The 12,215-nt window shown below is 42.3% G+C and overlaps 1 protein-coding gene across 4 annotated transcripts in view; it reads right to left on the reverse strand.

Annotated features, from left to right (window-relative positions):
• The window catches only part of DPP6 (dipeptidyl peptidase like 6), a 609,699-nt gene that overhangs the window by 115,084 nt on the left and 482,400 nt on the right, over positions 1–12,215 (reverse strand). For all 4 annotated transcript variants that reach the window (XM_081932663.1, XM_081932661.1, XM_081932662.1 and 1 more), the window contains one exon: positions 11,974–12,055. In XM_081932663.1, the coding sequence (XP_081788789.1) occupies positions 11,974–12,055 (82 nt within the window). The remainder of the gene's footprint in view (positions 1–11,973; positions 12,056–12,215) is intronic.

A 12,215-nucleotide genomic window follows, 5' to 3' on the forward strand; every position in this document is an offset into this window, starting at 1 on the left:
GAAACAAAACTTCATGTTACAAATTTCAATCTTTATCCAGAGTTATCTTTTTTTTAAAAAAAAAAGCAGTTCCATTCAATAAACATATAATAAGATATATTCACCCAAAATGCCCCCTGCTTTCCAAGCCATTTCTGTTATGGGAGACATTGGAACTAACACAAAGCAGAATGAAATTCAATTAAGGAGGCAGCATGGTGCATCAGCTGTGATAGAAATGGACTAATTGAGAGAACGAAAACTCTGCCAATTCTGTGGAAGCTTGGAAAGGAATTGGAAGTCCCTACGTGCCATTCATTTCATTTTCTGCGCCTAGAGTGTTAGGCCTAAACTCGGGAATCCAGAATTCATTGTTAACGCACAAAGCCACTCATCACTTCTCATCCAACTTTACAGGACTGCTGTGAGAAAGAAAAAAAAGATAAATTGCCCTGCATAAAGCTGGTGATGCGTGAGGTTCTACTAGGAAGTCATTACCATTGGTAATGTTTGTATCAGCGGTGGGTTGCACTTACCGTCACTACTAGTTCCCTGATTGTGCAATCCACCGCCACTGCGATAACCAGCTGATTGTCGGGGCTTGTGCAGGCACTGCACACCGTGCACCCATGTGCAAATTGCCTTTTGCCATAAAAACAAGTATAGAGCAACCCACCTCTGGTTTGTATGATGACTGGGGTTTAGGGTTGTCACACAAAGCATGAGAATACAGAGTACCTCCTCCCAGGATGTCATTACTATTGATGTTTGTGTGATGACTGGGTGGTAGAGCTGTCCCTCAAAGCATGAGAATACAAGGTACCTCCTCCCAGAAAATCATCACCATTGACATTTGTGTGATGATTGGGTGGTAGACCTGTCACTCAAAGCGTGGGAATACAGAGTACCTCCTCCCAGGAAATTATTACTATTGATAATGTTTGTATGAGGATTGGGTGTTAGAGTTGTCACTCAAAGCATGGGAATACAGGACACCTCCTCCCAGGAAGTCATTACCATTGATAATGCTTGTGTGATGATTGGATTGGGTATTAGAGCTGTCACTCAAAGTATGGCAATGCAGGGGACCTCTCCAAGGAAGTCATTACCATTGACAATGTTTGTGTTATGATTGGTTTTTACAGCTGTCACTCAAAGCATGGGAATGCAGGGTACCTCGGACGGAAGAGGGAAGAGTTTGGAGTCTTAGTCATGGGAAAATGCCCATCTGACAGGCAGGTATGGATATTTATTCTGTACAGGGAAAGGAAATGATTGATGGCCTACAACAACTCTTCTCAGCTGGGGTTCCATAAAATGTCACTCGGTATTCCATGAAAAATTGTGATGAAAAAAAAAACACTTTTTGAACTTCATACACTTCACACTCACAATGAGGAAGTTTTAATGTGCTATTTAATGCTGCCAGTGTGCAGTTTTCCTCTTGTTGTAAATGCTGCAAAACATGGAGTATGTATGTTAGAAATGAACTGTGTTGTGAAATTTTCATCATTTTATGGGTGATTTGTATGCAGGGGAAACCTGAAGTCTGAAATTTACAGTATTTCAGACATAAAATTATTACAGAGAGAGGGGGGGCAGGCAGGGAGGGAGGGAGAGAGAGAGGGAGGGAGAAAGAACCTAAATTTTTGGTACCAAGGCATTTGAAATTACATAAGGTTACATGGTAGCTCAGTGGCTAAGATGTTGAGCTTGTTGATCAGAAAGTTTGGCAGTTCAGCAGTTCAAATCCCTAGCGCTATGCAATGGAGTGAGCAGAAAAATAGGAACCACCTTTCGTGGGAAGGTAACAGTGTTCCGTGCACCTTTGCCGTTTAGTCATGACGGCCACATGACCATGGAGACATCTTCGGACAGCGCTGGCTCTTTGGCTTTGAAACCAAGATGAGCACTGCCACCTAGAGTTGGGAACAACTAGCACATATGTGCGAGGGAAACCTTCACCTTTTAATTACATATATAGGTAATTCTCAATTTACAAGCAGTCATTTTAATGACCTAAGTTCAATCTTCAAAATGCTTATTTAAGATCCATCCTCAAAGTTGCAGCTGCTGCCCCCTACTGCCACAATCACATGATTACATTTTGGGTAACTGGGCAACTACCTCACATTTATGTCTGGTTGTAGCATTCCATGATCACATGACCATGATTTACGTCAATTTTTTTTCCTTTACATTTTCCAATTGAATATTCTGGATTCGCTTAACAATAACATGATTCGCTTAGAGATTGTTGCGTTCTGCTTTATGACCAACATTAAAAGTAGTTGTAAAATAAAATCTGGAAACAAGGTACTTTGATGTCTATGAAAAATCTCGGTCATCCAAATCCTAGTTGTCCCAAAGGTGCTTTTTTCAAGAGGCAACTGGAACTTTCTGGCTTTTCTTTGAAGATGTTTCTCTTCACAGCCAAGAAGCTTCTTTAGCTCTGACTGGATAGTAGGAAATGGAAGGATTTATATTCATGGTAGACAGCTGGTCATTTGCATTGTTTTATAGAGTCGTTGAGGTCACTTGGAGGTTTATCTGTGTCCTCAGGGTCATCAGAGTGGTGCAAATGGGCGTGGAGCCTTCTTGGAACCATTCCTCACCATCCAGTCAGAGCTGAAGAGGATTCTTGAATGAGAAGTGAAATGTCTTCAAAGAAAAACCAGAAAGTCCAGTTGCCTCTTGAAAAAAGCACCTTTGGGACAAGGTACTTTGACTTATGACCGCAATGACCGATGACCAAAATTCTTATAAGCAGTCCTTGCAGGGGTGGGATCAGTTGTGGGTTGCAGGTGGTATGCCCTGGTACGGGTGTACTGGAGCCTGCCTGGAGCACCGGATACCCTTCCGGTATGGTACTCCGGAGGGCCCACCCACCTGCCTGTGCTCCTTACCGGTCTTTTAAGTCTTTGGCGCTTCCGTCCACGGCGCATATAGCACATGCATGACGTTCTGCTGAGCAGCTGGAGCGTTGCGGAGGCGCTAAGACACATGCACGCGTCCATGTGTATGCCGCCAGAACCCACCACTGGGTGGGATTCTACCAGTTCAGGCAAATCAGTAGCTCTGACAATCAGTTGGGAGCGAACCGGTTCACCCTGACGATCAGATGAGTCCACCCACTTGCCCATGCTATTTTCCTACCATTATCTTCTTGGCTGATTCACGATTCTTCAGCGGCTTGGCAATCACTGAACCAATTGTTAAACCGGGAGGATCCCACCACTAAAGTCCTTGACTTATGACCACAATAAAGTCTGGAACTTTGATCTTAAGTTGAGGATTACCTGTTTTGCTATGGTTTGTATATAAGTCAAATATTTCCTTTAGGGAGCATTTATGCAGACGGAAAAGTGGCGAAGTGCACAAATGACCTAGATAATATAATACACAACATGCAGACTGCACTTAAAATAAGGTTATGACTGAGCAACAAACAAGCCCAATGTTCTTATAATAGTTGCTGTATGTTATTTTAAAAGGCTATTTTTCATGTCTGGCTCGCCATCTGGAAATACAAAACTCAATTTAGTGCCATCGTAGTTATTTTAAGATGAGCTCTTTGCAAATACGTGTTATATCTGTAGCAGTGATATCTTTTTTTTTTTTTACTGTGAAATACTTAACAGCCTATTAGGGAAATGGGTGCAGTTTCTGCCTCTTGGTAAATTAGTTTTAGACAGTGTTTTTCTTCCTGGCAGAGCCTCTTAGAACCGATGAACAAAAATGAGTAAAACTCTGACAAGTAGCAAAGTCTCCAAAATAATAAGGAAGAAAGCTAGACTAGAAACCACTACATACAGCAGGGGTGTCCAAACTTGGCAACTTTAAGACTTGTGGACTTCAACTCCCAGAATTCCCCAGCCAGCCATGCTGGCTGGGGAATTCTAGGAGTTGAAGTCCACAAGTCTTAAAGTTGGCAAGTTTGGACACCCCTGACATACAGCCAAGTCCTCCTCTTGCAACAGTTCGTTTAATGACCCTTCAAAACGGCCTCAGTACTGAAGAAGGTGACATAACCATTTTTCATACTTACAACTTTTGCAGCATCCCCATGGCCATATGATCAAAATCCAGACTCTTGGCAACTAACACATTATTTATGAAGATTGCAATGTTCTGGGTTCATCTGATCCCATTTTGTGACCTTCTGACAAGCAATGTCAGTGGGTTCACTTAACCGTGTTACTAACTTAACAGCTGCAGTGATTCACTTAATGAGGAGAAAGGTCATAAACGGGGCAAAACTCACTTAACAAATGTCTTGCTTACAAAGACATGCTTAGAAATAGGAACAGATAATCATTGGTAGTGATAGACAAAGATGATTAGGGGACTGGAGACTAAAACATATGAAGAACGGTTGCAGGAACTGGGTATGTCTAGTTTAATAGAAAGAAGAACTAGGGGAGACATGATAGCAGCGTTCCAATATCTCAGGGTTTGCCACAAAGAAGAGGGACTCAAACTATTCTCCAAGGCACCTGAGGGTAGAACAAGAAGCAATGGGTGGAAACTAATCAAGAAGAGAAGCAACTTAGAATTGAGGAGAAATTTCCTGACAGTTAGAACAATTAATCAGTGGAACAACTTGCCTCCAGAAGTGGTGAATTCTCCAATACTAGAAGTTTTAAAGAAGAAATTGGATCAGGTTTCCTGCCCAAGAAGAGGACTGGACTAGAAGACCTCCAATGTTTTTTCATACTCTTATTCTATTCTATTCTATTCTATTCTATTCTATTCTATTCTATTCTATTCTACTTTACTCATTAGATTTTTAGCCCGCAGACTCTCCATCGCTTACCCTAGGGCAGTGATGGCGAACCTTTTTTGGCTCGCGTGCCACAAGTGGGGGGAGCGCAGGGGGGTAGAGTGCAGGCGTGCCGCCCCCATAATGCAATGTGCAACCCCCCCAGTGCGCATGCACACACAACGCACGACCCCCCCATTTTTACATGCTTTTTTCACCCTCCCCAGGCTCCAGGGGCTTTATAGGAGCCTGGGGAGGGCGAAAAGAGCCTCCCCTGCCCCCCCAGAGGCTTCAGGGACCGTCCCTGAAGCCTTCAGAGTGCTTAAAACCACCCTCCAAGCAAACCGGAAGTGACTTCCGGTTTGCTCGGAGGGTGGTTTTAAGCGTTCCGAAGGCTTCAGGGAAGCCTCCAGACGGTTCCTGAAGCCTCCAGAGTCCTTCTTTCTCTTAAGCTAAACATACCCAGTTCCTGCAACCGTTCTTCATATGTTTTAGTCTCCAGTCCCCTAATCATCTTTGTTGCTCTTCTCTGCACTCTGCACTCTTTCTAGAATCTCCACATCTTTTCTACATCGTGGCGACCAAAACTGAATGCAGTTTTGGGTAGAGAACTACCCAGAGGTGAAATGCTCTGAAATCTGCTACCGGTTTGCTTTGCGCGCGCATGTGCGCAAAACACGTGCATCATGCACATGTGCACTGCAGGCACTAAGAAGTCTTTCCTGAGTCTGCAAAGGTAAGTAGAACAGCGAGGGGGGGGAAAAACACTGTCCCACGCGATTTAGTTTCACTAGAAAGCAGAATTTCCTGCTTTATATTTGCATGGCACAGCTGATTGTTGCACAGCTGATCATTGGAACTTCAAAAAAAATTTTAAAGCATTTTTTTTACTTTAAAAGCATTTAAAAATGCTTAAGAAAGTTTTAAAAAAAAAGCTCTGACGATCAGCTGTGCGACAATTACCTGTGCCGTGCAATTTGACAAATCTGACTTTCCACCTTGACTTTGCTTTTCAGAAGTTGGCTGGGAAGGTCACAAACAGTGATTAGACGACCCTGGGATGCTGCAACCATCAAAAATATATGCGGGTTGCCAGATTTTGATCACATGAGGAAGTGTGACAGTCATAATTCATAAGTGTGAAAAATGTTCATAAGTCACTTTTTTTTAGTGCCATTGTAGTTTCAGTCAATATACAGAAGGTTATTAAGTCAAGGACTACCTTATTCAAGGCTGAATTTGAAATCATGCAGAATAAATGCTCTAACCACTGATTTATGGCAACTTTGCATAAACTTTAAAACTGTTTGAGGTAGCCTATCTCTTTCTAATGCTGAACAAGCTCTAACGCTTCTATTAAAACTAACATAGATTTTACTTTAATTTTTGGAACAGCAGCTCATATTAATCTTTAAAACCCAGAGGATTTTCTGCATATAACATCTTTAATATTCCCAAAGCTGACAATGTTTGGAGCAAAAATAATGTTGTGCCTGATCTGCAGAAAAAAATCTTCCTCGGACTGAATGCTGAATCGAAAAAAATAGTTCACTTGGAACTTTAAAATTTATCATGATGTTGATGTTTCTCTGAGGTCCCACTGATTTTTAGCCTTACAATCTATCCTCTGCATATATTTTTTAAAAAGTAATCCAACTCTCACACGCACATCTCTAACAGGACTTGGCAATGGATCTTGCAATAATTTATATTTTGCACAAACTCTCCTGCACATTTTAGCTGCGTATAGAAGTATAAAACACTTTTTAATGTTTTCAGATGTTTTATTCTTCTTTAATATTTTCTATGGCTGCATAGAATATTGTTCCTGGGCTTCTAAACCAGTGGTGGGATTCAATTTTTTTTACTACTAGTTCTGTGAGCGTGGCTTGGTGGCCGTGGCAGGGGAAGGATACTGCAAAATCCCCATTCCCTCCCAATCAGCTGGGACTTGGGAGGCAGAGAATTGATTGGGGGAGGGGCCAGTCAGAGGCGGTATTTACCGGTTTTCTGAACTAATCAAAATTTCCACTACCGGTTCTCCAGAACTGGTCAGAACCTGCTGAATACCCACCTCTGTTCTAAACTAATTATGGCTATAATTAGAACTGAAATTTATGTTGCTAAATGATGATGTCATTAAGTCACATGACTAGACCTGATTTTACAGTCACATTTATCATGTTCATTAAGCGAACCTGGCTTCCTTAATTCCAGCTGGGAAAGTTGAAAATTGCAGTCACATGACTGTAGGTTTTGCAACCAGTTGTATATGTGAGCTGGTTGTCAAGCACCTGATTTGTGATCATCTGGAGTGGTATGATGGTCATAACTTCAAGGACAGATTGCAAATCACATTTTCTGTTGCTTTTGTAACACCATCATTATATGGGTTGTAAGTTGAGGACTACCTGTATTTTTTTTGCATGCTAACTGCCTTGTTATATTGTTCCCAGAATTTATTAACCAAAATTGCCTTTAATATGCACTCTGTGCTTTAAACGTTTGCAAGATGGATTATCTTGCATTCGGTAATATCACCGATATTTATGTAGGGCCTCAGTGTAAATTAAATTTTCTTCTTGTGAAATGATAAACCCTGGTTCATTGATTATACTACATTGCATTATGGTTATGGAGAGCACTTGGTTTAGTGGTTGGCATAAATGATTAAGAGCTAGGATTTGGGCTATGCATTGGCAGAGTGGTTTGACAAGGTCAAAACAAGGTTTCTTTGAAGTGGATGCAGAGCTAGTGATAAATTCAGAAGAACAAAATTAAAATGTGGAAAATTCCTGGCTCCTCACAGTTGAGAAAGCCCACCAGGAAATATCTCTTGGTTAGGATCTCCTCCGAGTCAGTGGTTCAACGTCCTGAACTGACAAGTTGAAATCTCTACTTTGTGAAGTGCCTCGGGGCCATCTTCTCTCTTCGCTTCTTTTTAACATCTACATTAAACTGCTGGGGGAAGAATTGGTTGATATGAGGACCTATATTTTCAATGTGCTGATGAAACCCAGCTATTTCTTTTGGCCCCAGGCCAAACGGGCAACAGAGTCAAAATGTTGTCTCAGTGTCTGCAGTCAGTCAGGGTCCAGATAGGGAAGAAGAGATGCAGATTAAATCCCTCCAAGACTGAGATACTTTTGTTTGGTAGGCCCAAGTTTGTAGGCCCATTGATTCCTGAAAAACATCGTCTTTGACTGCGAATGGAATTGTATTGACCTAGGCTTCACCAAATCACGAAGCAGACTCCTTGTCCTGACAAAAACTCTTTTTTTATTAAGCTTAATTTGAATTCCTCTCTTTCACATCCAGCAAAGTCCTGGCAAACAGTCTTTCAAGGGTGAATTGACAACCACAGACCTTATCAGGCTTGGAGAGCTGCCAGGCCGTTATCTTCCAAACGCAAGGCTGTACAAGAAAATACTTGGCAAGGAGTCTCTGAGAGTCACAAACAAATATTCACACTAATTAAGTGAACCAATTGTCTCCTGCAAACTTCACTCCTCTCTCGCTCCTCTTTATTCCCTATGGGAGGAGCCATTCAGCATCCACCTGTGCCTTTACTCCCGAGTTGGCTCTTGTTCCTTAGCTGTTCCCTTCTCCTGGCAGCTCTGTGTATGCGCACATTGTAACAGGCTCCAGCTGTTCTTCTGCCCCACTGATCTCCGACTCCGAAGGCAGCTGATAACTGTCAGATGGCCCTGGCCCCATCACTGCCTCCGATGCCAGAGCCTTCCCTAGATTCCAGGACTGGCCTATATTCCACCCCAATCTCCTCACTGTCTGAGTCTGACACCAGCTGCGCTGGCGGGCCACAAGAGGAATTGTACTCTCCTATTCAGAGACAGCTAATAGTTTGGAGATCTTCCTAAAGTCATAGCTCCTATTTAATAAGGAGGTTGGAGCTTTAGCAAGGAAAGCTTTGCCTAGATATATCACATATGCTAAAGGTGGCCATGCTTGGGTCAATAGGCTCTCCTCACACCCTAATCACCTGTTGCTTGATTACTACATTGTGTTGTGCACAGGTCTGTCCTTGAAGAATATTCAGAAGGTGCATTTCATAAGGAGCATGCCTGTCTGGGCGATAACAGCTGTATCTCAATATACCTGAGTGATCCTACTGCTTATCACTATTTGCCAGTTGGATACGTAGTAAATTCAATTGTAAGGCTCTTCCTGGTGTTGGACCTGGAGGGAACACCTTATCTAGTATTTATCTTCCTGTGCACCTATGAGATTTTTGCTCTGTTTGTATACAAGTGGCTTGACTTGTCAGTGTTGGTGGGGGTTATCTTTTTCATTTTTTTAATAAAAATGTCAAATTAACGTGTGAACAGCGTGGCATCTGGGCAACATACATTCCAATACAAACAAAGCTCATCAGATTGAGTATTACTACTACATTCAATCAATCTATATAATTTCCATAACAATATACATCTATATTAGGTAACAATCCTTCATTATTCCACCTATTTCTCATTATTACTTTCATTTTATCAAATAAAAAATATAGTACATTAATATTCCCTTTATTTCTACCACTTAGTCTAGCTTTTAATCATATCACCCTATAAAAAGCTTCCCCCTTCTTTCCTGTCTAACTTCTAATCATGCCACCTGCCTACGAAAAGAGGAAGAAAAAAGCATTGAGAGGGAGGGAGAAGGGAAAACAATTTGAAACAGCAACTGATAAAAGGAATCATCCTTCCATCATCACTTGCCTGTTTTATGATTTAATTGCTATGCTTTAAAAGAAAGGGGGGGGGAAGGAAAAACAAGTCAAAACAACAATAAGGAAGGAAAAGAACTCAACTACTCATTGTCTCTTGCCTGCTTCGACACCTCAGTTGCTATGCTTTTATTTATTTTTTGACCTGTCTCCCCCATTCCTCTCTCGAGTCTCACTCTATATTTCTTGGATGTCCAATCTAAGTATTCCTTTGGTGGGAGCGATCTTGATGATTTCTTGATTTGGCTGTTGTTTTCCATTTGATCTTTTGTCTGATCTAGTACTTCCTTCATTGGAATATTGTTTACTGCTTGATTGTTAGTCTGGTATTACTTCCGTGTTAATCCAAGAGGAAAACAGCACTTCCACCAACACTGACAAGGCAAGCCACCTTATATAAACAAAGAGCAAACTCTGTTGCCTTGCAGCACTCATGATGTTACCTACTTTGGTAATTAAAGGTCTGCAAGAAAACCACCAATCTCAGAAACCGCCCAGGATCTCACAGTTCAACTCTGAGGTACAAATATTCTTCTTTGTTGGTTCCTTAGACTGTTTGACCCGTCACCCCTTTTCCAGTCTTGAATGATACCATTGTCACCCCAAGAAAACAAGATTAAACATTACTCCAAGAGGTCCAGGATATGTCCAAATTATTCCTACCACCGCTCTAGTGCAAGGGTTAATGGGGGCACAGCATTCTATTTTTGATTTGTCTTTTTTAATGTATGCTCAGATTACTTTCCCTTTCTCCTATAGATGCCTTTGTCTTATGATGAGATTGTTGGATGCCTAGGAAATTGCTCAGCACACAATTGAAACAAGCAAACAAACACACTACAGGCAGGGGTGTGTTCCGGCAGTCACTACTGCTGGTTTGCTCGTGGCCGGGCGCACCCACTTAATGCGTGCTGTGCGACATGCGCAATAAATGCTCTGTGTGCATGCGCAGAAGCAAAAAACAAGATGGCAGCGCCTATGGCACCACCAGGAGAACCAATTTGGGGGCGTGGCAGGCCTGGGTCACTACCAGTTCCAGCGACCCATGCCACCAAGCCACTACCGTTTCAGCCAAACCAGTCCAAATCAGTAGGAACTCACCACTGACTACAGGTAGTTCTCAACTTACAACCATTTGTTTATCCCAAAGGTGCTTTTTCAAGAGGCAACTGGACTTTCTGGTTTTTCTTTGAAGACGTTTCGCTTCAGATGAAGAAGCTTCTTGGAAGAGAAGCAAAATGTCTTCAAAAGAAAAACCAGAAAGTTCCAGTTGCCTCCTGAAAAAGCACCTTTGGGGCAACCACGACCCTGGATGACTGAGAATCTCCACAGACAACCATTTGCTTAGTTACCCTTCAAAGTTACAACAGCACTGAAAAATGTGACATGACTCTTTTTCACATATATGTTGTAGTATCAGCATGGTCACGTGATCAAAATTTGGATGCTTGGTAACTGTCTCATGTTTATGAGACGGTTGCAGTGTCCTGGGGTCAAGTGACCCCCTTTTGCGATCTTCTGAGAAAGCAAAGTCAACGGGGAAGCCAGATTGTTACTAACTCAACAACTATGGTGTTTCACTTAACATGGGCGGCAAGAAAAGTCATAAAAATCAAGCAAAGCTCACTTTACAGCTGTCTAGCTTAGCAAGAGAAATTTTGGGCTCAGAATGTGGTTGTAAGTCAAGGACTACCTATAGCTGGGTCCAAAGCAGTATCTGGAGAGCTCCTGGGACTCCTAGAGAGAGGTTCTTCCTTGCCAAGTCCAGCACGTTGTCTAGAGATGAAGGTCCTTGAGTTTTAGTCAATGAAATACAAGGAATGAGGAGTGGGAAACAGCAGAGATACATTGTAGTTGGCTCTGTACCGAGAAATCCTTTCCGTCACCATAATGCTTTGACCTTCTTCCCCTAGTTCTGCTAGGTTTTTCTTCATACCCAGTAGCCTTTAATGATTGAGGGAGGACTCAAAATGTGGATCTCCCCACTCTTCATTCATGAGCATCGCCATGCATCACCCTAGACTCTGCAACTCTCAGAGAGAGATTGGCCCTAATCCCCCAAGGCAGGGTCTCCAACCGTGGCAACTTTAAGCCTAGTGGACTTCAACTCTCAGAATTCCCCAGCCAGCAAAGTTAGAAATTCTAGGAGTTGAAGTCCACCAGGCTTAAAGTTGCCACAGTTGGAGATCTCTGCCCCAAGGCATTTCCGTGGCTAAGAAGGGATTAGAGCCACCTCTAAATTATAGCCTTAACCTCTTCTGCTCTGCTGGCTTTTAGCGTATGAATTCTTTGGATCATACAAGAATCAAATTGGTCTTGCTATTAGACAAGAGTTATCAGTGCTGGATTAAGTCCTGACCTATCAGCAACAGGGCTGCATGGTTAAATCAGCAAAGTAAGCCAAGAGGCCATATGGGGTCCCTCTTAATTCACATTTGTGACTGACTTTGCAGCAAAGGAAGACAAGAAGTCATAGTGAATAGTTTCTTACCAGCTGCTGGCCTTTGGGTCCCCATCCCGCATATTGGAGCTTTGCATTGCTAACCTCGGGAGGGTAGAGATTTTGAGGCTCCCTGTAAACGAATAAAACATTGGGAGATTTTAATAAGATCCTGCGCCTCCGCTGTCCTTAATGGAATCTACTGTGACAAGTTCAAATTCACCACTACATTCTTTACTCTTTATAAAACTGGAGGATACAGAACCATACTACTCTTCTGTATGCCTGTGAAA

This window comes from Natrix helvetica, assembly GCF_964273705.1.
Source record: "Natrix helvetica genome assembly, chromosome: Z".
Taxonomy (NCBI): domain Eukaryota; kingdom Metazoa; phylum Chordata; class Lepidosauria; order Squamata; family Natricidae; genus Natrix; species Natrix helvetica.